Below are 22689 nucleotides of genomic sequence, written 5' to 3' on the forward strand. Positions count from 1 at the left end.
ACTGCCAACTTCCCCACATGAATAATCAGAGGTGGAGGACGAATGATTTCAGACACAATATCTTTTATCAAATCGTCACGGAGAACATACGCCCCGCCCGTAGACCAACGCTTTCCCTACTGAGCTAAGCGAGTGGGTTATTTCGATTCTAAAAATATATTACATTTTTCATGTTTTTTGAAACATCGAAATAGATAGTGACAATACATTAATACGATGTCATTTTATAACCCTAAATTAGGAATCGAATGTTCTTTCATTTAGTGACCGTTAAAGGTAAACACGTAATAAGTACGATCGTCAAAAGTTAGCGATTTATTTAAGCGAAAGTGACTTTGTGTCAATTTAGATTATACAAAAAGTAATGGAGTTTTGCTAAGACTATTTAGGTGTTTCCATGTTTCATTTTAGGATTATTGCGATTCATGATAAAAGTCGTACCGCATGTTCGTCTCTTCTTTGTTTCTGTGCTAAGTATGTCTATATATAAAAATGAAAAAATCTGTGCCGGAGCAAGTAAATTATAAAGAAAAAAATAAATAACGTTATATGGGTTACTTAATAATAGCCAAACGGTTTCGGTTATTTACTCATCAGGGCAAATAATACAATATGGTGTTATAAAATGCGTAAAGTGGGGGAAAGAGCTTCTAAAAAAGCTTATTAGCTTGCTGCTCGATCCCTTGCCTTTGTGATATATATATATATTTATTGCAATTACATGCTATTTGTTGAAAAAATTACATGATATTTGTTGAATAAAATATTGTTTAAACTAAAATGCGTCAATGCTCGGCAACATCATTTTATGCGTACACATGTGTACACAACGTAAATATTGTGACGTCATCAATGTTGATTAAGTTTTGGTCAATGAAACAGCGTTCTTTAGATGACCTAGCTGAAACATCTATATATATATGGGTCTATAATAAGATTCATTCCGTAAAAGTTGGGTATCTACCTGCTTATTGGGTCTTTTTTCTTTTGATTAAGGCATTTATTGGGTCTTCAAAAGACAAAAGAATGACCAAATATATATACGTATATTTATTTATATACATAGACTTATTTTTACTAACTTGTTGGGTCTACAATAAGATTCATTCCGTAAAAGCTGGGTCTCTACCTACTTATCGGGTCTTGGGCATTTATTGGGTCTTCAAAAGACAAAACAAAGACCCAATATATATATGATTTAAAAAAAATCCAATAAGTAGGTAGAGACACAACTTTTACGGAATGAATCATACTGTAGACTATCTATATATTAAGATTCATTCCGTAAAATATATATATACAGATAACTCCAACCAAATTAATGTAGAAGATGTGGTCACGCCATTCTTTTCAGGACCACAACTGGAGCAGCGAAATGTAGACATAGGTAACCTAGCTGAAACAAAAAAGAAAACATTGACAATATTTTTTCTATGCGTAAACTTAATGCAAAAGAAAAAAAGTGTTCTGTTGATGTGTCTAAAATTTACTCCTACACCTGAAAAAAATAATTCTAATGAATTGGATAATGATGTCAACGAATTCTTTCGCAAGATTAGATTCCGGGAGTATTTGGATAGAGAAGACAGTACAAAATATTTCATTAGTAAAAAATAAGTCAAACTTTACCCCGCCAAGTGGGCGCAATAATAAATTAGATACATATATATTGACTAAAAAACATTGTGCTCAAATATTTCTAATGAAGACAAACAAATTAAACATAATATCACTTTAGAACAAAGAAAAGCTATAAAATCCTTAGCACAAGATAAATCCATTATTATCAAAGAAGCAGATAAAGGTAGAGGTATTATTTCGATGAATACAGATTTCTACAAAACTAAAGTATTAGAAATGTTAACAAATAGGACTTATTACACATCTATTCCTAGCAGTAATGAAAAGGATTTTTTTGAAAATATAGGAAAACTAACGCGGGGGATATTTCTAATTTAAGTAAACAGGAAAAATACTTCTTAATTAATTTTGATTGCAAGACTAGCACATTCTATGTGGTTTACCTAAAATTCACCAATTTGAAAGTAATATTATTCAAAAGGTTTGTAATAATCAAAATTCGGTAAATAAAATGCACAATGACCTGTATTTTGATTAAATCACAAAACACAAAAGCTCATTTACACAGGTTATGAACTGGTTTAGATCAGAAACACAAAAAAGCTTTCTGTTCCATCCTTTCGAAAATCACCAGATTTGACGATGTCACAAATGTCTTGAAACTTCGGCTTTCATCCCGTTTCCTGTTAAACCATTTATCTTGCACGTAGATTAAATGATCCTACAACAACCTGCTACTGCTGAGTAACAAATATGTCAATTCCTTACTTAAAACAAGATTTCAACACCCGTGTCTCCCACACAGAGTTATTCCGCTTTTACATGTACGGCTAACCTTTGTCAAACTTCACAAGCCTAAACTAAGTAGAATGAAAACGGCAAGAAAACACTAAATTTACTCTCGGAAACGATACTACGATACTATCGCTCGAGCTAATTAATAATCTGACTTGATTCAATTACGCCAGCGACGCGGCAGCCATTTTGTTTTAATCAAAATTCATATCTGAAAAGTACTTGCAGGATATGGAATATATCCTGTCTCCACGTGACGTCTATTGACCAATAGAAATGCAAGAAACTTGTAGGAGGCAAGATAAATTGAAATACTAGATCCTCAAGATTTACAACTGCGACCAATAGTTGCAGGCCCTCAATGTGAATCTAGTCGTCTTAGTTGTCTTTTTGATATTTTGCTAAAACCATTTCTGAAGAAAGTACATAGTTACGTAAGAGATGACATTGATTTCCTTAATTTTATACCAGGAACAGTACCAGAATATATACAGCTTGTTTCTTTTGACATTGTTAGTTAAACTTTATATTCTAATATTCCACATGAATTAGGCTTAGAAGCCATAACATTCTGGTTACACAAACATTCAGAGTTAATGTTGGGGTCTTTTAATAAATCTTTTATAATTGAAGGTTTGAAAATAATATTAGAAAATATTAATTTTTCATTTGATCAACTATATTTTAATCAAGCAAAAGGTACAACCATGGGCACAAAAGTTGCTCCAGCTTATGCTACTCTGGTTTTAGGTTACTTGGAAGAAGAACTATACGAAAAGGTCAAACAAGAAAAAGATGAAAAGTTTGCTAAATATGTCCAAGAACAATGGAAAAGATTTTTAGACGATTGTTTTATATATTTTGGGAAAAAATTACGTATAGAACTAATTCATTTTGAAAAGATTTTAAATTCATTACATAAAGATATAAAATTCGTAATGCAACAGAGCACAGTTAAATTACCATTTCTAGATATAATGATAATTAAGAGTGGAACTTCAATTACTACTGATATATATTTCAAAGGAACTGATTGCAAAAAGTATCTTTATTTCAAATATTGCCACACAAAAACAAACATTCCATTTTCCTTAGCAAGGTGAATATCTACAATAATTGTTTCAGACAAAAATTTACTTAAAACACGTTTGAAAGAACTGGACACCATTCTCATTGAAAGAAAATATCCATTAAAAGTTATTAAAACAGGAATTATTAAAGCAATGCAAATTCCTAGAAGTACTTTATTAAGCGTACAAAATAACTAAAGTGAGAACATCACACCATATATTTCAACATATAATCCCCAAAAAAGGGACTTATTTGAAATACTAAAAGGCAAAATGGATATTTTAAATAATAATGACACTATGAAAAGAATAATAAACGACACAAAAATTATAAAATGTAAAAGACATTTAATTTAAAAGGTCTTCTTATCAAATCTGAATTTAATAAAAACAGAACTTCTCCATCAGTACAAAAATGCAATGACCCTAGATGACAATAATAACAACAATCAATTTACGATGTTCTATGCTCTTTCCTACGAACTCTGTAACAATAAAATGCACATTTGGATTCGCGGGCCAACATCATTTGAAATATAGCAAGTTTTGGCCCTGGTGCGTTTTCTGAATAGAAGATAGTGGTGTTTTATATTCATTTGCATTTAATTTGTTATTTATTAAGTTAATAGAACTAAGGACTTCTACGAATGAGTAACTGTTGTATAACATCAATAAATGCTTGAAACAATTTCCCTAGCTCCGTGTCAAATATTTCCACAGGTATCGGAATGCGGACAGAATGGAAACGGTCATATATCCATCTAGATTATGCCCACGTAACGCGTAGAGACAATTGTCTTAACATCATTGTTTACGTCTAAGTCTCAAGCTATCTTATTATACATTCGTTACAGGTCAGTCGCATGCATGTAAGTCCGGAGAGGTGTCAACGGGGGTGCAATATTGCCAAGTTTAGCCTCAAAATGTAGTGTCCTGAAACCGATATTTTACTCGATTTATCTTAAAAACCAACTGAAAATAGCATACGATAAAGAAATAAGTGTATGTGATATAGGAGCTGGCATTTTTTCAAATTTTGAATATTGTGTAATTTTCAATTTTACAATACTTTGACCCCATGGTTTTCAATTTCAATTTTCCTGGATGTTTTGCTAACAGTGTCTTCCTTTGCATTCTTACGTTCTTTTAATAGATCTGGCCTGTCTGTGGTATGTCTGTGAAACAGGTCTTATTATAATTTGTATTCCAAAAGGTCAAATTCCATTATTTACAAGAAGACTACGGCCGTTTATATAAGTGCTTTCATCCCCTAAGGCTGTTCTGTTTAGCGCCAAATTAAAGGTGTCTCCGTCTATTTTATGTCTTGTTATTAAAAATGACTCATTTAACTCTAAAATGCATGTTTGCATTGGTGACCAACATCATGTTGATCTATCATACTGCAACGACAACTGTACATTTAGATTTTGACATGTGGTCGTGTAAACTTATTGTATATCATTTGTAAAAACCTTTATTTCTTTGATTTCCACTTTCGTAGCGGTGTCCGTCGTGTATTCAAACGTTATGATAATAGTTGAGGACTGACTGTATATTGTTTTCGTAAATTGGGCCTTATTAGAGATTGTTTTGTATAAAGCCATATTCCTCTATCATTTACAAGATAACAGTAATTAATTCACGGTCATGATTATGAGAATGTTATACTCATAAGGCTGTCCTGGACTTTCTCTTTTGCTTAGCGACAAATCAAACATATTTTCGTTTTGTTTGTTCTATGCTCTTTTCAACGAACTTTGTTACATTGAAATGCAAATTTGCATTCGCGGGCCACATCATGTTAAATGTAGCAAATTTTGGCCCTGGTACGTTTTCTAAATAAAAGAGATTTTATATGCATTTGCATTCAATTTGTTGTTTATTATGTTCATAAAACTAAGGATTTCTACAAATGGGTATCTGTTGTGTAACATATTAATAAATGCTTGAGTTTTTTCCCTTAGCTCCTTAAAGGTGAACAGGCGTAAATATTTCCTCAACAATAAGAATACAGTCAGAAAGCAAACGGTCATCCATCCAATTGCATCTAGATTATGCTAACGTAACCCATAAAGAGACACTTTTCATAACACAATTGTTTACGTCTAAGTGTCATGCTATCTAATCATACTTACGTTACAGGTTTGTCGTTTGCATGTAATTCGGAACAGGTGTCAATGTGTATGCAATATGGACTTGTTTTGCCTCAAAATTTAGTGTCCTGGATCCGATATTTTACTCGACTTATCTTACAAATTAGCTGAAAATGCCATAAGATAAAGTGATAAGTGTATGTGTTATAGCAGCCGACATTTTTCCAATTATCGAAATGTAAGTGTTTGATGCAGATCAATATTTACGAATATTTTGAATGTGCGAGTGGCATTTTTCGCGAACACAATCGAAAATTAACCATCGCGAATGTTTCCGGATCTTCAGTACTTGCAAATAAGAACTGTCTACACGTAGACGTACACTTTCTTATATCCCCCGCCGAAGGAGGGGGGGGTGGATAGTGTTTTGGCGATGTCCGTCCGGCTGTTCGTCCGTGCGTCCGTGAAATTGAAAATGCTTATAATTCAAAAAGATTTTAAGCTAGAATCACCAAATAATTAGCACATGACCTTTGCTCATATGTAGAATCATGTATTCCCTTTGACCCAGTAAAAGCAGAGTTTTCCCCTTGATTTGTTTGAAAAAAAGAAGAAAATATTTATAATTCGAAAAGTATTTCAGCTAGATTCACCAAACCTCACATAATTATTAATTAACACATGACCTTTGCTCATACATTGTATTATCCCCCATGACTTAGTGAGTTTCCCCTTGATTTGGTAAATAATGAAAATGCTTTAATTCAAAAAGTATTTTAATCAGAATCACCAAACCTCACATAATGACTAATTAGCACATGACCTTTGTTCACATTTAATCTTATTCCCCTTGACCCAGAAAAAGCCGAGTTTCCCCCTTGATTAAGCAAAAAATAGGGATTTTGATTGTATCTATTAGTAAGTAACCTATTGATGGATCTTCATGAAACTGTAAGGAAATGTAGATCACTAAAGGGCGATGATGCATGCGTAATTTCGTCAGAATCACTTCATTAACAAGAGTTATTGCCCTTTAATTATTTTACAATCCATACATTCCCATAAAGTAATTCATTGATTGCTCTTCAGAACATTTAACACTAATATAGCTCACTATATGTCAGTAGTGCATTCGTATCTTTCATCAGGATCTATTCAGTAACCTCAGAGTTATTGCCCTTTAATTGTTTTTAAATTGATAAATTTCCACAAAACAAAGTACCCCATTGATGGATCTTTATGAAACTTATTACACATATTAATCACTGTAGGGTGGAGCTCTTCTCCTTGATTTTGTAAAAAATAGGAATCAATAACCTGTTGCACAGTCCTTTTGTACATAACTTGTGTAATATCTTTCAAAATATAGTTCCCTCATTCGGCGGAGGATATAAATTCACTGGATTTGCTTGTTCGCCAAAGATCTAACCTTGATGCTTAAAGGGTGCATTTAAGTGTAAATAACTCGTAGACACATTATTTCGTTCTTGAAAAAGTAAAACATTTAAACGGGATTTAAAAGTCCTCATATCTTATTTTAGGGAAAATAAAGTAAACTCTGGTGTAATAATTTTAATCAGATCATATTATATTAATACTAAAAAGAGAAACATAACAAATCGATAACTATCTTTAAACACTTACATATTTTTGAATTGGAAAGCAATCATGCAAAATAATAGCAGACTAGGTTTTATTCATGGGATATAATGAGAATTTTGCCTTAATAGCCGGGGAGCCAAGGCATGAAAAAATGGATTTACCTGTCCGGTCATGCTATAGTCAGTTTCTTTACATATTATTAAAGTACAAAGTTTCGCGGATCAGAAAAATCGGGCCTGCAAAACAAAAGCTCTTGCGAAATATGAGAATATCAAGGGGAGATAACTCTGTATATTTGCAGCTTTTTAAGATTCAAATCCTTTTTTACTAACAAAACATGGCATCATGTTTCTAAAATCAGTTCAAATATATATCTTTTAACATTGCTTTCACGCATAAGGCTTATGGTTGAAAAATACGCAAAATGTACTCATTTTATGTACATTCTATTATAAGATTTGGCACCTAAAATACCAGAGAATAAAATAAAAATATTTAACCTAAAATTTACAGCATGAAGAAGTAACCTTTAAAATGGTCTTTTTTCTCAAAGTCATTTATTAATACCACTGCAAAACAGTCTGTTAGAATAGAAAATCATCTAGATACTCTAGTTCAGGTCTGGCTAAGAAATACGCAAATCCGGGGTATTTTATGTACCCCACCCACTTTATATAATGCAAAAAATGTATAATAAAAATATTCGACCAGCAACCAAGAAGATATATTCTTTGTATCACGTTTACAATATAATCTATATTTTTGACCATATAAAGCTGGATCAGGGAAATTTAAAAGATTTTAAACAGAAAAAGGGGGTAGGAAAACCTGTGTATTTTACAACCGATAATTAGAATTAACAACCCGTTATTAAACAAGAGCAACACTAGTGAAAGGCTATGAAACCTTTCCTTGCAAACTATTCATTTGGAAAATACTTTATTTAAATACTCTTTCGTGCAATCTAGTTTGGTTTTGGCAAAGAAATACGCTAATACGGGGTATTTTATGTACCCCACCCACTTTATATAATGCAAAAAATGTATAATAAAAAATATTCGACCAACAACCAAGAAGATATATTCTTTTTATCACGTATACAATATAATCTATATTTTTGATCATATAAAGCTGGATGAGGGGTATTTAAAAGATTTTAAATAGAAAAAGGGGGAAGGAAAACTTATGTATTTTACAACCAATAATTAGAATTAACTATCCATTATTAAATAAGAGCAACACTAATGAAAGGCGATGAAACCTTTACTTACAAACTGTTCAGTTGGAAAGTAATTTAATTAAATACTCTTTCGTGCAATCTACTCCAGACGTGGCTAAGAAATACGCAAAACCGGGGTATTTTATGTACCCCACCCACTTTATATAATGCAAAAAAATGTATAATAAAAATATTCGACGAAACATCAATGAGATATATTCTTTTTATCACATATACAATATAATTTATATTTATGACAATTTAAAGATGGATGAGGGGTATTTAAAAGATTTTGAATAGAAAAAGGGGGTAGGAAAACCTATGTATTTTACAACCGATAATTAGAACAAACAACCCGTTATTTACCATTTAATAAAAACAAGCATCAATAATATAAGGCGACGAAATCTTTACTTGCTAATTATTCATTTGAAAGTAAATTATTTAAATACTCTTTTGTGCAATTTTGTCAAAATTGTGAAATTATAGGGGTATGAACATTACCCCACCCATCTAAAACTATGTATAAAATGTGATTATTCGAGCCTTTATGCTAAAGAAATATACATATATCCTACATGGTTGTAAAGGTGTAAGTCCTGGCTATCGATTGAGACCATGTTATAGTACCTAGGATAGCCCAAGAGGTCAGGACACATCATATATGGCTACACATTATGTCCCAACATAGAAAATACGGCTTTTTGCCATGTCTGGAAGGCTTTAGACCCAGTTGAATCCCGTTTGGCCAAAACATGTACCAGTTTTATGCATCGTCGACTAGGTATGGGTCCTGGCTACAAAGTAATACGATGTTCGAGTACCTGGGTTGGCCGTGGGTGTCAGGAGAGGTAATACATGGAAGTACGGAATTCCAGTTGATAGACACTATGTTAGATTTTGACTTTTATTCGAGTCTCTTCATCCCGGGTACCTACCTAAACTATATAATGGATATGTTGGTAGATGTCTAAGCTTTACATTCAAACTACTTACAAGTCCATTTGATGCCATTAGGGTTCAGGACAGGTCTCAGAATGTGACCAAACTTGTTTTATGCGATAGGGTGCTGACCAAGACTAAGCTAGTCCGTACAGGAGAGCCGTTAGAATTGCTCAAATGGTGTCACTGGACTGCCTTAACTGCTTTGAAAAAGTTCATATTTTTAGAATATTACCGGAATTTGACCTATGAACCCGAATTGGCCTGCTTCCTGTAGCTACTGGCTTGCCCTCTGCAACAAGGAATCATTTATTAAAATCGGACATAAGACTTAAGGTTATGAAGATATGACTCTTCCGACAAGGTCCATCCCTAAATTTAATATATGAAGTATGCATATTTTTACAGAATACTTGTACATTTTGATACGGTTCGATGGTAAATATATACAAATTACATATCTTTCTAGACAATGTTTAGATTTAATTTATAAAAGTTATTTCATTAAAATACCTGGTGTTTGGAACATTCTACAATAATTTGAAGTTAATGAAAAACACGGAATTTTTCGTACGGAAAAGTACGGAAATACAGCTTTCATCTTAAATAACGTACAGACGGACGAACAGATTTTTTGTTACAACCTTTCAGATATTATATTTTTTACAAAAATAAGTTTTAAGTTTTTATTTGCAGTTATTTAAGCAAAATAAATAGATTATATAAGCACGTTTTCCTTATTTTACGGCTTATATTTTACAAGCCAAAAATGCCAAATCTCAGCAAATGTTCCCGATGGCTTATCCGTCGGGGAAAAATGATTTTATATTCGTTTAAATGATAGTTTCAACTATTTATTAAAAGAAGTTTCAATTTGATATCTTGTTCCTAACGCTTTTTATAATAAAATGAAATTGATGAAATTTTCGAAAAAAAATGTGACAAAAAATATCGTTATGCGGTCCCTATAGAAAGGCAACAGATCGTACAGACAGACAAAACTTACCTGAATCTATTTATTTCCATCATAATAATAGATATAAACCAAACCGTCTTACTTTAGTTGTTGAAAAATATTTTTAAGATAAATATGGTATATTTACGTGTTTCTTTTTACGTTTGGACCTGGCACCCATTTTCGAGCCCGGGCAATCCTTAGGATCGGGGTTAGCCCTTTTGCTATACCTTTATGAAATGATAGTTATTGGAAAGTTCTACAAATACACGTAACTTTTATTAAAATATCTTTAGTACTTTTGTCGTAACATTTGATTAAAAATGACCATTTTATTTTTATGCCCCCGAAGGGAGGCATATTAGTTTTCAACTGTCCGTCCGTTCGTTAGTTAGTAAGTTAGTTCGTCACAACGTTAACTTTTTGCATGAAGGCACTTTACTCGCGAACCACTGTACCCAGGACCTTCAAACTTCATGTGCTGATAGTACTTATTAAGTACACCACCCCTACTGACTTTGGGGTCACCAGGTCAAAGGTCAAGGTCACAGTGGCCAACGTTAACTTTTTGCATGAAGGCACTTTACTCGCGAACCACTGCACCCAGGACCTTCAAACTTCACATGCTGATAGTACTTATTAAGTATACCACCCCTACTGACGTTGGGGTCACCAGATCAAAGGTCAAGGTCACAGGGGCCAACGTTAACTTTTTGCATGAAGGCACTTTACTCGCGAACCACTGCACCCAGGACCTTCAAACTTCACATGCTGATAGTACTTATTGAGTACACCACTACTACTGATCAAGGGGTCACCAGATCAAAGGTCAAGGTCACAGGGGCCAACATTAACTTTTTGCATGAAGGCACTTTACTCGCGAACCACTTCACCCAGGACCTTCAAACTTTACATGCTGATAGTGTTTCATGAGTACACCAACCCTACTGTCTTTGGGGTCACTAGGTCAAAGGTCAAGGTCACAGGGGCCAACATTAATTTTTTGCATGAAGGCACTTTACATGCGAACCACTGCACCCAGGACCTTCAAACTTCACATGCTGTTAGTACTTATTGAGTACACAACCTCTACTGACTTTGGGGTCACCAGGTCAAAGGTCAAGGTGCTGCAGGGGTATTTGTCACCATTAGTGACAGCTCTTGTTTTTTAATTGATTTCAGGCCCGGGGTCCGAACCAGGGGGTTCAGAATGTTTGTTATTGTGTAGTATTTAATAATATCTAGCTAAAAATGTCAAACCCTACGAGAAAAATACAGGTTTTGACACTTTAATTTCGATTTCAAAAATTCGATATCAGGGACATATCCGACACCCGGACCCTAGGGGTGAGAGGAGAGGTAGAGGGAAAAATGTTCGAATCTGACCTTAATCGTTTGCATATCGACTGTGTAACCCCTGTGGGATTTTGCCTGGGTGTGTCAATTATTTTAAGCCCTTTAGAAAAAATGCCATGACTTTAATTGGTAGTCTAAGAGCTGAAAAATGAGATGCTGAAAAGTGAAAATCTAAAAAAAAATGCATTATTCTGGGAACTTGGAATTTTCGACTTCCTCATTTTTTGCTGTTGATTTTTTTAAGGTCATGGTTAGAGGTCGGGTCAAGGCCAACCGTTTGGTAGATCTACTTGGAGACCAACCAAAGTCCGTCGGAAAATCCCGACCGGGTACAATTTCTAAGTCGAAAAAAGACACCAACTTTGACCCGTTTGAGCTTTGACTGTTTCTTAGGTTACAACTCTGTATTTTGATACCGGGGTCATCATTTAAATGTTCAGAATTACCTAAGCTTTATTTTTTAATGGAACGGTTGCAGGCGGACTTATTTTCTTAGTACAAAATATTGTCGACACCGGTACGGGGAGCGTTTATTAGTTTTTACTATTTTATCGGTTATTCCCCTTTACATAAAAGGGCCCATTTTAGCGCAAGGAACGAATTTTGCTTGACAACATACAATTGAAATTACTCAAATGTCACCCATATGACCAAATCAAAATAAAATTGAAAATAGGAATAAGAAGTTTATCATTGCCATTTTAAGCATACTAAAATGACAAACTTAACAAAATAAATTCTTAATAATCATTAAAATAATTTCATATAAAGTCCTTCATATTAATTTTGACTCAACGGTTTTCATATTGATGGCATAGTTAGCAAATTGAATACTTAATTATTATTAAAATATTTGCATATTAATTCTTATGACTGAATTGTAAGAATCATTTTAATTTTCATTGGTTACAACATTAAAAGTAGTGTTATAATTAAAATATCACAATTTACATATAAATAGGGATAATGCACTTCTAAATAGCAACATGGGAGATGAATTAGCGCATTGAAATATCAACTTCTCTATTGTGTGAAGTGGCGGATATCCCCTTCCATAAATTTGAAGGTATTATTTCCTTTCCGATAAGCTAAGATCACTAAAGGAGATATTTTATTGATATCTAAATGTTACAACTATTTATTTTATTTATTTTGTTGGGCTTTACGTCGCACCGACACAATTATAGGTCATATGGCGACTTTCCAGCTTTGATGAAGGAGGAAGAACCCAGGTGCCCCTCCGTGCATTATTTCATCCCGAGCGAGCACCTAGGCAGAACCACCGACCTTCCGTAAGCCAGCTGGATGGCTTCCTCACATAAAGAATTCAACACCCCGAGTGAGGCTCGAACCCACATCGATGAGGGGCAAGAAATTTCATGGATTTGAAGTCAGCGATTTTACAATAAAAATTTTAAGATGTTACATCTAAGCTAAGAAACAATTACAAAAATATTTTGTCTTAAAACATTATGTTTTACTACGTAAATTAACCATTACGGTTCTGATCTTTTTTCATTATGAAAGGAAAATAATGTGAGGATAAGAAATGCAATTTATGCATGTACTCTTTAATCAAGCTTTATTCGAGTTTAAAATGAACAATGTCATAAACTGTTATATTTTCTGCTGCTAAGATGTTGTTTTTCTTTTTTTTGCTACGATACACATCTAACCTTCTTGCATACTAGACATTGGTTTCTGGTTATTTCACCAGTGCTGGAAAACTTCATCTTATACCACTAAGATGACTCTCGAGCTGTAAATGCCGTGTAACGAATTACATCTATGTTATGTATTCGTGAAGTTAATTTGAGTTGGGTATTGAGAAAAGTTTCATGAAACGGTTTTCTTCCCCCTCCCCCACCACCACCCCCATGTCAATGATATGAGCAGGGTGTCATATCATTCACGTGAAAAAGACTCGAAGTATCACTATTCATTATGTATGTTTTAGTTTGTTATTCATATACTAAGTTCTTTAATAAAGCCTGTATATCTAATCACGCCTATACAACGTAACATAGTACACTGTGGGGAATCACATGATCAAAATAATCTTTAAACCGAAGTTATATTTTGAAGAACATGAATAAATGTCCTACCATGATAAGATATGAAATTTAAACATAGCCTAAAATATGAATAATGAAAATTTTTAAATTATTACGTAGTTGACAATAATGATAGATATCCTGTAATTACAAACACTAAGGAAAATAAGAAGTCTCGGTTTCTTCAAGTGTTCCAGATAATCAGAACTTAGAGGCGATTGTGATTGAAATCTATGTAGTTTTTGGAAACATCTATGTTGCCACAGTAAACACTGTAATATACGTGCTATATTTTAGATTTACAGCAAAAGTTGCTTCAATATTATCCCATATTATTCATAAATTTATTTTGTGTCAGGATACGAGTTATATGACCCAGGGAAGTGCCTACACCTTTAGTATCTTGAACAATGGTTTGGATCCAATCCCTAAGGTGACTATGTCTTAGACTAGCTGACAAACGATGTAGAATGTCCTTTGTTAAAACGTAGAGCTGGTGAGACCAAATATCTCATATATAGAATTTTCCTCAGGCTACCTTGCCTAAATGATTCGTGTACCAATGATTCGTAAATGATTTTAATTATGAGCTAGACAATTTCAGGGATCAGGCAAATCAATAAATGTTTCAAACTAACAAATTTTCAATTAGCTCAAACTCCTATAGGCTGTAGACTCTATACTTGACTGGTCTTTTTGTTGAAGTTCCCGTCAGACAATGTCTTTGAAGGTAAAACTCCTATGCGCTGACCCTATAGCTCGAAACCTTATTGAAATGCTGCACTCTTCTTTAGTCTATAAACTTCCAAAGTCTTCTTTTTAATAATTTATCCACCCTGACAGGGTAACTGCAATAGTCTCCTTATCAAGGTACTGGGATAAATTATTAGTTGAATCCTCGACGTGTCTTCTTCGACCGCTGGATACCGAATGAGCTCTCTGTCATCCATCTACCTATTTATACCCCAGGAGACGTGCTATTTTTAGAACTTGTTTCTGATTGGTCCAAATTTAAACATAACGTTTTACAACGAGTACTTGCTCTATCAAATATCTGGTTCCCTTTAACTTTTGTATATGACATAATGTGTGATGCTGGGATCCAGCTATTCACATAATGAACCCAAATAAGTCACAAATGACCCTAATTCTATTATTTACAGCAATTCAACAATAATAATAGCAATGACAACCTGAAAAGGGAGTCAAGGACTATCTGTGCCTATGTAACAGTTACTTTATCAATTTATCAAACAAATTATTCTGACATTTTGGTTTAGATATTATTTTGATCATGTGATTCCCAACAGTGAAGTAAATTCGTTTACTTTGCAGGAAATATGGTAGTTTAATAATATGCTGCTTTCCTAAATTTACGGCTTAATGTCATCATCACCAATTAGCTCGGCTATTATAAAAATATATATGAGAAATTAATTCGATACAGAATTATCACTGCAATGAAAAAATATATAAATATGGGGAAAGTATAAAAATGGGAATAAATAAAAAGCAGACTATAGAGTTCGATCCCCGGGCGCGGCGTATGTTCTCCGTGACGATTTGACAAAAGACATTGTGTCTGACATCATTCTTCCTCCACCTCTGGTAATTCATGTGGGAAAGTTGGCAGTTAGTTGCGGAGAACAGGTTTGTACTGGTACAGAATCCAGGAAACTGCCCGCCGTTACATGACTGAATTACTGTTGAAAACGGCGTTAGACCCAAACAAACAAACAAATAGATGCGCATACAATATCTTCCGTTTGTGACCACTTGCACCTGTGAGTATTTTTGAAAACATCATGTTTGTTGTTAATGATAAATATCATGCAAGGAAAAATGCATTTGGACAGAATTCTCATTTATTCAGCATAATTTGCCTTTTCATTCAGTTTTCTAAATTCTGTAACAGCTTTGTCCACTCTTTCGTGACTGTTTCAAGTATTTTGTTGTAAATGTTACCAAACGTACATATTTTCAAATAAATCTGTTATTTCTATCACAAATAATTATAAATAAAGCGATATGAACTAAATACCTCCCAGATCTCTGAGAAAATCTTTGAGAAAGATATTCTCTGAATTTGTCTGTATCTCTACGAGATGCCCGCTGTTGTGCTGACGACAAAATTTCTGCAAACAAGAATAAAGTTGTTTTGAAACTCCACAATGGCGTCATTGCTTCGTGTATTTAATGTATGGGACATAATACACTATACAGCAGAATTTAATAGGAAAGCATGTATTGAACAAACAATTCTGAGCAATGGTTTCGTAGTATTCATTTTAACAATGACATAGAGGAAACAAAGAGTATGATATCATCAATTTAACAAGAAAGTCAAGAGGTTGATTTGTGTTATATCTGTCAGTCATAATGAAATATCTTTCAGAATGAAAACTGAAAGCGTGTACTGAACAACACTTTCTGAATAAATTGACAACGTGTTATTCATTTTAACAATGCAACAGTATATTTTGTACAAAAAAAAATAGTTGTCACTTTCGAAACGGATTCACATTATTGGAGAATATGTTCATTTAGGCTAATTTAAAGTTTTTCAAAGTGTTACCTCGCCAAAGTGTAAAGAAGAGCTTGAACGAACAGTAATAAGCTGGGCTAAAAAGGTTATTTTTTGCCCTCCGATTTCACACATTGGTTCACTTCGTCACTTCAGTATATGTATGACATAACGTCAATGAAACTAGAAATGACAATGTATCACCAATAGTTCTTCGAACAATATCAGAACAGCTTGCGCCGAAAGTATTGTCTGCACTTTGTGTGTATTTGCTTGTCGTGATTTCCCCTTTTGCATTGTTTTCTAATATCAGGTTCTCCTTACTTACAGCTATTTCAAGTATTCATCAGAAGAAACTGTGATAATTGTGTTATGGATCCCTTGGTATATTCTTGAAAGTTTGAGTTTTCTTACATATTTATCATTTAATAGCAAAATAAGATTAAAATATAGTGTGCAGATTTTACCTCTGCTTCAACAAACGTTTGGTTCACACGGTGTCCAAAAAGGTAACATGAGCCATGGTAGGCAACCCAACGGTCTGGGCAATCTGTACACTTTGTTAATCCTAAAACGATAATCATTCCTCGACATTTTTAATACAGTAAAAACTCTGAAAATCAGACCCTGTCCGGACTAAGTCAAAAGTGGAAATCGAATAGATTTGATGCTATAAATCATGTGAGATCGGTCTTTAATAGTTAAGAAAGTGTTTCTTTACATATGACGAAAAATGTGTCATTTTGTGAAAAAACTGATATGAGCCGTGCCATGAGAAAACCAACATAGTGGTTTTGCGACCAGCATGGAGACCGGCCTGCGCATCCGCGCAGTCTCTGTCAGGATCCATGCTGTTCGCTAACGGTTTCTCTAATTGCAGTAGGTTTTAAAAGCGAACAGCATGGATGCTGACCAGATGCTGGTCTGGATCCATGCTGGTCGCAAACCCACTATGTTGGTTTTCTCATGGCACGACTCATATGTTTAACAACAGATCCAGTAAACTTCAATCTCATAGATTAGGATATTTTTTCACTTTATAGTCTAACAGCTTAAATTGCAAAATTTAGACACACATATTAGTTTCTTTTACCCTTGTTAAGGTAAATTTTGTGATGAATAATTGATAAACAAAAATTTGACACTTGTCTGAGGTGATGTTTTTAAAATTAAAGTGACAATACCAAAAATTTGACACTTATTATCAGGTATTCAGAGGATATTGTTTGTTATTATACATTGTAATCCTTTGTGGCAATGAAAAACCTCCCATTACTTTGGACTTTGAAAATCGAACACTTTTTACAGAATTCAGATTTTCAGAGGGTCCGGTTTTTTGGAGTTTTTACTGACATTTTTGACATTTTTTATAGTTTATAGCAATAAACAATATTTATTTCTGAGACAATTTGTGCTTCTGGTAAGCTTTATTCATCAGATTTATGCAGTATCGTTAATATATATGGGTCGTCGTGGTTCGTGCTATATCTGGCGTAAATAAAACTGATCAAAAAGAAAAAGTTTCTATTCATATGATTTTACGTCCAAAAGAAGCCTTAAAAAAGATGTTTAAATCCGAGCAAGCGGGTGACAAGCTTAGAACCTTAAACTGTCTTTTGTTTCGATTGTACTATATGTTGAACTTAAACTATTTCGCTATCGTTCTGATTGTATCTGCCTTGTGAATGTCTTCATTTCTTCCTGCAGTTAAATACTATATTAGTTCACTAATCATCGTTCTGCATGAGAATCCGTTCGGGTTGAAATAAGGTCTGAAAGAAACCTGAGGTCTTTCATTCACCACTAAGACTGGTCAAATGACCTGCCTAAAGCGTATCGCTGTGACTTTATGCCAAACCGAACAATTGTTTGTATTCCGCCGAAACACTGGTCTACATCTACATCTTTCACCCAACCGTCGATTTCCGACTATAACTGGGCGGCGCTGTCAGAGAAACAGTTGTTAAAAAAATGATATGCTACAATGTTAAAAGAATATAAGCTAAAAAAGACAGTATGCTACAGTTAAAATAGGACAGAGGCAATAGAATTATATACTGACCACGCCAGCCTCTCTCTAAAGATACTGAGACTGGGGCTAGATTTGACATAAATTGTTATGGAGTTCCAGAGTCGGATGGTCCTTGGGAAGTAGGAGTTAGAAAAGTACTGAGTGTGAGACATGGGGATTAAGTAATTTAGGTTTCTAGTTGGAATAAGATGAGATTGGTCGACTGCAACTGTCTGGGTCCTTATTTTATAAAACATGACTAATGAACTGTGTAACCTTCTATATTGGAGTGTATTCCATTCTAAAGTTTTCAACATTTGTGTAACACTACTGGTGTAACTGTAGTCGTACATGACATACCTAGCAGCTGACCTTTGGACATTTTCGACTTTGCTAGTAAGGGTTTTTTTGCCAAGGATGCCAGACGCTTGAACAGTACTCCAGTTGAGAGCAGACATAGGTGTTATAGGCAGCAATTTTTACCTTTTTATTGTCAGTTTTGACATTTCGGTGTATGGAGCGAAGAGTGGAAGTTGCTTTGGAAGTGATATTTTCAATGTGTTTGGACCAGTTTAGATATTTGGAAATGGTTATGCCTAGGTATTTAGCTGCCTCACAAGTTTTTACTCTATATTGTGAAGTTTGTAGTGGTAGACCACAGGATTTTTCCTTCTAAAGATTCTAAGGACTTCACACTTGTCCGGGTTGAACTCCATGGACCATGTCTTCTCCCAGGTTTCTAAGCTAATGAGGTCTTGTTGCAGAGATATACTATCTTAAATGGTGTTGATGATAATGTATATTATGGTGTCATCTGCAAACATTCTTGCGTTACATTTGACCGAGTCTGGTAAGTCATTGATATATACCAGGAAGAGACAAGGCCCAAGAACAGACCCCTGGGGAGCTCCAGACAGTACAGGAAGTTCACTGGAAAAATGACCATCAACAGCGACTTTCTGGGGTCGGTTGGACAGGAAAGATTTGACCCATTTGGTAATTTGACACCAACGCATTGCAGCTTATAAATTAATCTAATGTGATCGACCTTGTCAAACACCTTGGAAAAGTCCATGACAATAACACCTGTTTGTTGACCCTGTTCCGTGTTATTGTAAGGTTCCTGAATAAAATTAATGAGCTGAGTCTCACAACTGTGACCTAATCTAAAGCCGTGCTGGAACTGGCTAAGTAGCTTATGCTTGTCAAAATAGGTCATAAGATTGGAAACAACAATGTGTTCAAGGAGTTTAGAAGCAATGCAAGTTAAGGAAATTGGACGACAGTTACTAGGTTTAGACTTGAGACCTTTTTTAAATACGGGGGCTACGGTGGCTTTTTTCCAATCACTGGGTACTAGGCCAGATTCGAGAGATAACCTGTATGTATAGGCAAATACAGGAGCAATTTCATGGTGGATTTCATTTAGGATGTGTGGGGATAATTCATCAGGTCCTGAGGCTTTATGTGGGGATAGGCCATGGAGCAGTTTTTCCACACCTTCAGTGGTGACCTGTATCTTATTTATCTTGGAGACTGGGGATGAGAGGACGTTAGAACATATATGCTTCAGGCAAAGGGGCTGGGGAGGGGAAAAGACAGATTCAAATTGTTTGTTTAAGATATTAACCTTTTGGACGGGGTCTGTATAGGTAAGACCATTTGATTTGAGAGGGGCAATGCCGAAATTTTCTTTTTTGTTGTGCTTGATGAAGCTGTAAAACTTTTTATTTTTACCAGGTTGAGAATCATGGTCAAATATGATGCTTTCCATATATGACCAGTATTGGGCTCTTATTTGCTTCTGGATAGAAGACTTAAGGGATTTGAATCTTTGTTGGCGGACTGGGGAGGGAGATTTGTGTAGTTTCTGGTATAGTTTATCACGCTTGTATATAAGCCTGATAATTCCCGGGGTTAACCATGGCAAGTCGGCACGGGGTTTAGACATTTTGGATGGAATGTGTTTTGACTGGGATTCATTAAGGCAGTCCTTGAATGAATTCCACGCTACTTCAGGGTCTAAATGGTTTTCGGTGAGAAAGCTAGCACCAAAAGCCTTCATATCAGATTTTAGCCCTTCCCAAAATTAGCCTTCATGTAGAGTTTAATAGGGCGTCTAGGTTGGGTTGGGCGGCCCCTATTAAGATTCAGTTCATGGAAAATTATATCATGATCCGAGGTGGCTAGACTCGGTAGGGATTTAACCAGATGTACATGAGATGGATGGTTTGTGAAAAAGAGATCAAGGGTGTTGGATAACCTACTTGGATTAACTATTTGTTCAAGATTATAATGGGAGAATCTTTCAATAAATTCTTCATAAAAGGATCTGTTTTTACAAGTTTGTTTAGGGGACTCTTTTGACCAGTCAATGTCGGGAAGGTTAAAGTCTCCAAGTAGCCATACTATGCTGTCCTTGGGTATTTTACTAAGGGATAACCAGAGTTGGGACAGGGAATCGGCGTCTAATTCTTGGGGTTTATAGTAGGCTCCGACAATGATATTTTTAAGGCCAGTGATGGTAATTTTGGCCCTGGATATATTGCATGAAGTCTTGAGTTCTGGTTTTTCTTGGCTGATCAGTGAGTTAGATATAGCTATCATCACTCCTCCCCCTTGACCTTCACTCCTGTCATCCCTATACCTTATAATTAAGATTATCAGGAAATATTTCAGAGGAGCTGATGTCTGGCTTAAGTCATGTTTCAGTAAGGCAAATAACATCTGGTTTAATTTGGTCGATGACTAGGTGTAATTCAGGGATTTTGTTTTTGACAGAGCGACAATTAATGTTAAGGAATGTGAGACGTTCAGATGTTTTTAGTTTAGGTTTGGGAGTAACCTTTTTCTTTTTAGGGATTGGGGTAGATGAGGCCTTTGGGGTTGCTGGGGCCTCATGGAGAAAAAAAGAGCTATTTAAGCTGAAACTTACTTTACTGTGGTCGTGACCTAGAGGGGAATAGTAAGAAGTGTCTCTGAGAGTATCTAGGGATTCAGTCAGTGAACTTGAGTGGTTAAGAGAGCCGCACTGTTGACAGTACCAGCTTAACTTTGAGTCTGAGAGTTTATCGTAAATATGACTGCCAATGCCTTTGCAGTCTATGTGAAACCAAGTTTCGCAGTTGTCAAACAGGAGGCCTTTTTGTGACCAGGATACATTTTGGGAACATAGAAGGTCTTACTAGCACTGGGTTTCTCTTTGTGCTTTCTAGATGAAATTACTGTTTTAAGGACGTCAACAACTGAGACACCAACAATACTGGATTTTGGAGGGAAATGGTCGCACAGTAAATTATTCTGATTTGCTGAGTAGGGGAAAATGTAATGTGCAACTATGAAGATGAATAGGCATAACAATGTCAGCCTTAGTTCCATCCTTACTGGATTAGTATGGTATCTAGACCAAACACAGCAACTCTTTGTCCGAATAGGGTAATTATCCGAAAATTGTACAGTTGCAGTATGAGTCAAAAACATCCAATAAGCTGGGAAGATAATAGGAATTATCTACACAGCTGGTAAACTAATGAGTATCTTACTACCACCAGTTATACAAAATAAGGATATTGTTTGAAAGTTTCAAGTAAATTATTATTTTGTGTATAGTTTACGAAAAAGATGTGAACTGTTCTCGATGCATGCGCAGAAACTGGTCTTTATTACATTACATTAGATGTCACATATTAGTTATTTAAAATGATATTACTTACCAATACAGCAGAGAACTGTAAAAAACATTGCCTTTCCAAAGAACGTCATCGTTTCACTGTCAATTATTCCTGTCCTTGTCGAATAATTATTTTATCTTTAAGGTGCACGTATCCCTTTAGATTTTTTTAGAAATGATATAGACCTATCTACAATAGTGATTCTGTGCTTGTTTGAAGGTCAAATGCGAAAGAATTATCTAATAGGCATCTGAGCGTCGAAGAATGATGTTATTCAAGAGAAAATCACTGTTTGGTATACATTATTTCGGTTCTAACACGTTAATATATGGATTGCTTTCTACATTATTGACTGCATCCGCAAAAACATAATCTAGTTGTATATGGTATCATTTCCGGCGTGCCTATGACGTTTAACGCTATGACGCAATAATAACGACGCACAAAGACTGATTGTGTTGCATAATATTTAACGTCATGGTTTCAGTCTTCATTGTTTTATGGGAAAAATAATCGGGTCATGCTAGAAATGTACTTCAGTCATTTATACATGTTATACAGTTGTGTGAATGCCTGATGAAATAATTTATTCAGTCTTAAACGAGTGTTAATTCACAGAAATAGAAACTATGAAAATATTAATGTTATCGTCCTAAAGGTCAAATTTCATTCCTTTTCTTAAGATCTAATTCTTGTGGGGAAGTTGGCAGTTAGTTGCGGAGAACAGGTTTGTACTGGTACAGAATCCAGGAACACTGGTTAGGTTAACTGCCCGCCGTTACATGACTGAATACTGTTGAAAACGGCGTTAAACCC

At 34.8% G+C, this 22689-nt stretch overlaps 1 protein-coding gene across 1 annotated transcript; it reads right to left on the reverse strand.

Moving 5' to 3' along the window:
* Nucleotides 1-1035: 1035 nt before the first annotated feature.
* On the reverse strand, nucleotides 1036-22042 carry LOC128559682 (snaclec coagulation factor IX/factor X-binding protein subunit A-like). Its single transcript, XM_053552014.1, has 4 exons — nucleotides 21916-22042; nucleotides 16659-16759; nucleotides 15709-15802; nucleotides 1036-1396 (listed from the first exon to the last, which is right to left on the reverse strand). The coding sequence occupies exons 1-4, from the start codon at nucleotides 21962-21964 to the stop codon at nucleotides 1278-1280; spliced, it is 363 nt and encodes a 120-aa protein (XP_053407989.1). The 5' UTR covers nucleotides 21965-22042; the 3' UTR covers nucleotides 1036-1277.
* Between the last annotated feature and the right edge of the window lie 647 nt (nucleotides 22043-22689).

The sequence above is a fragment of the Mercenaria mercenaria genome, chromosome 9, assembly GCF_021730395.1.
Source record: "Mercenaria mercenaria strain notata chromosome 9, MADL_Memer_1, whole genome shotgun sequence".
Classification (NCBI taxonomy): Eukaryota; Metazoa; Mollusca; class Bivalvia; order Venerida; family Veneridae; genus Mercenaria; species Mercenaria mercenaria.

Coding starts and splice junctions, on each gene's coding strand:
- LOC128559682 (XM_053552014.1), bottom strand. CDS start 21,964: ATGACGTTCTTTGGAAAGGCAATGTTTTTTACAGTTCTCTGCTGTATT. Junction 16,760..21,915: donor TACAGTTCTCTGCTGTATTG/GTAAGTAATATC, acceptor TTATCGTTTTAG/GATTAACAAAGTGTACAGAT. Junction 1,397..15,708: donor TTTTCTCAGAGATCTGGGAG/GTATTTAGTTCA, acceptor TTTTTGTTTCAG/CTAGGTTACCTATGTCTACA.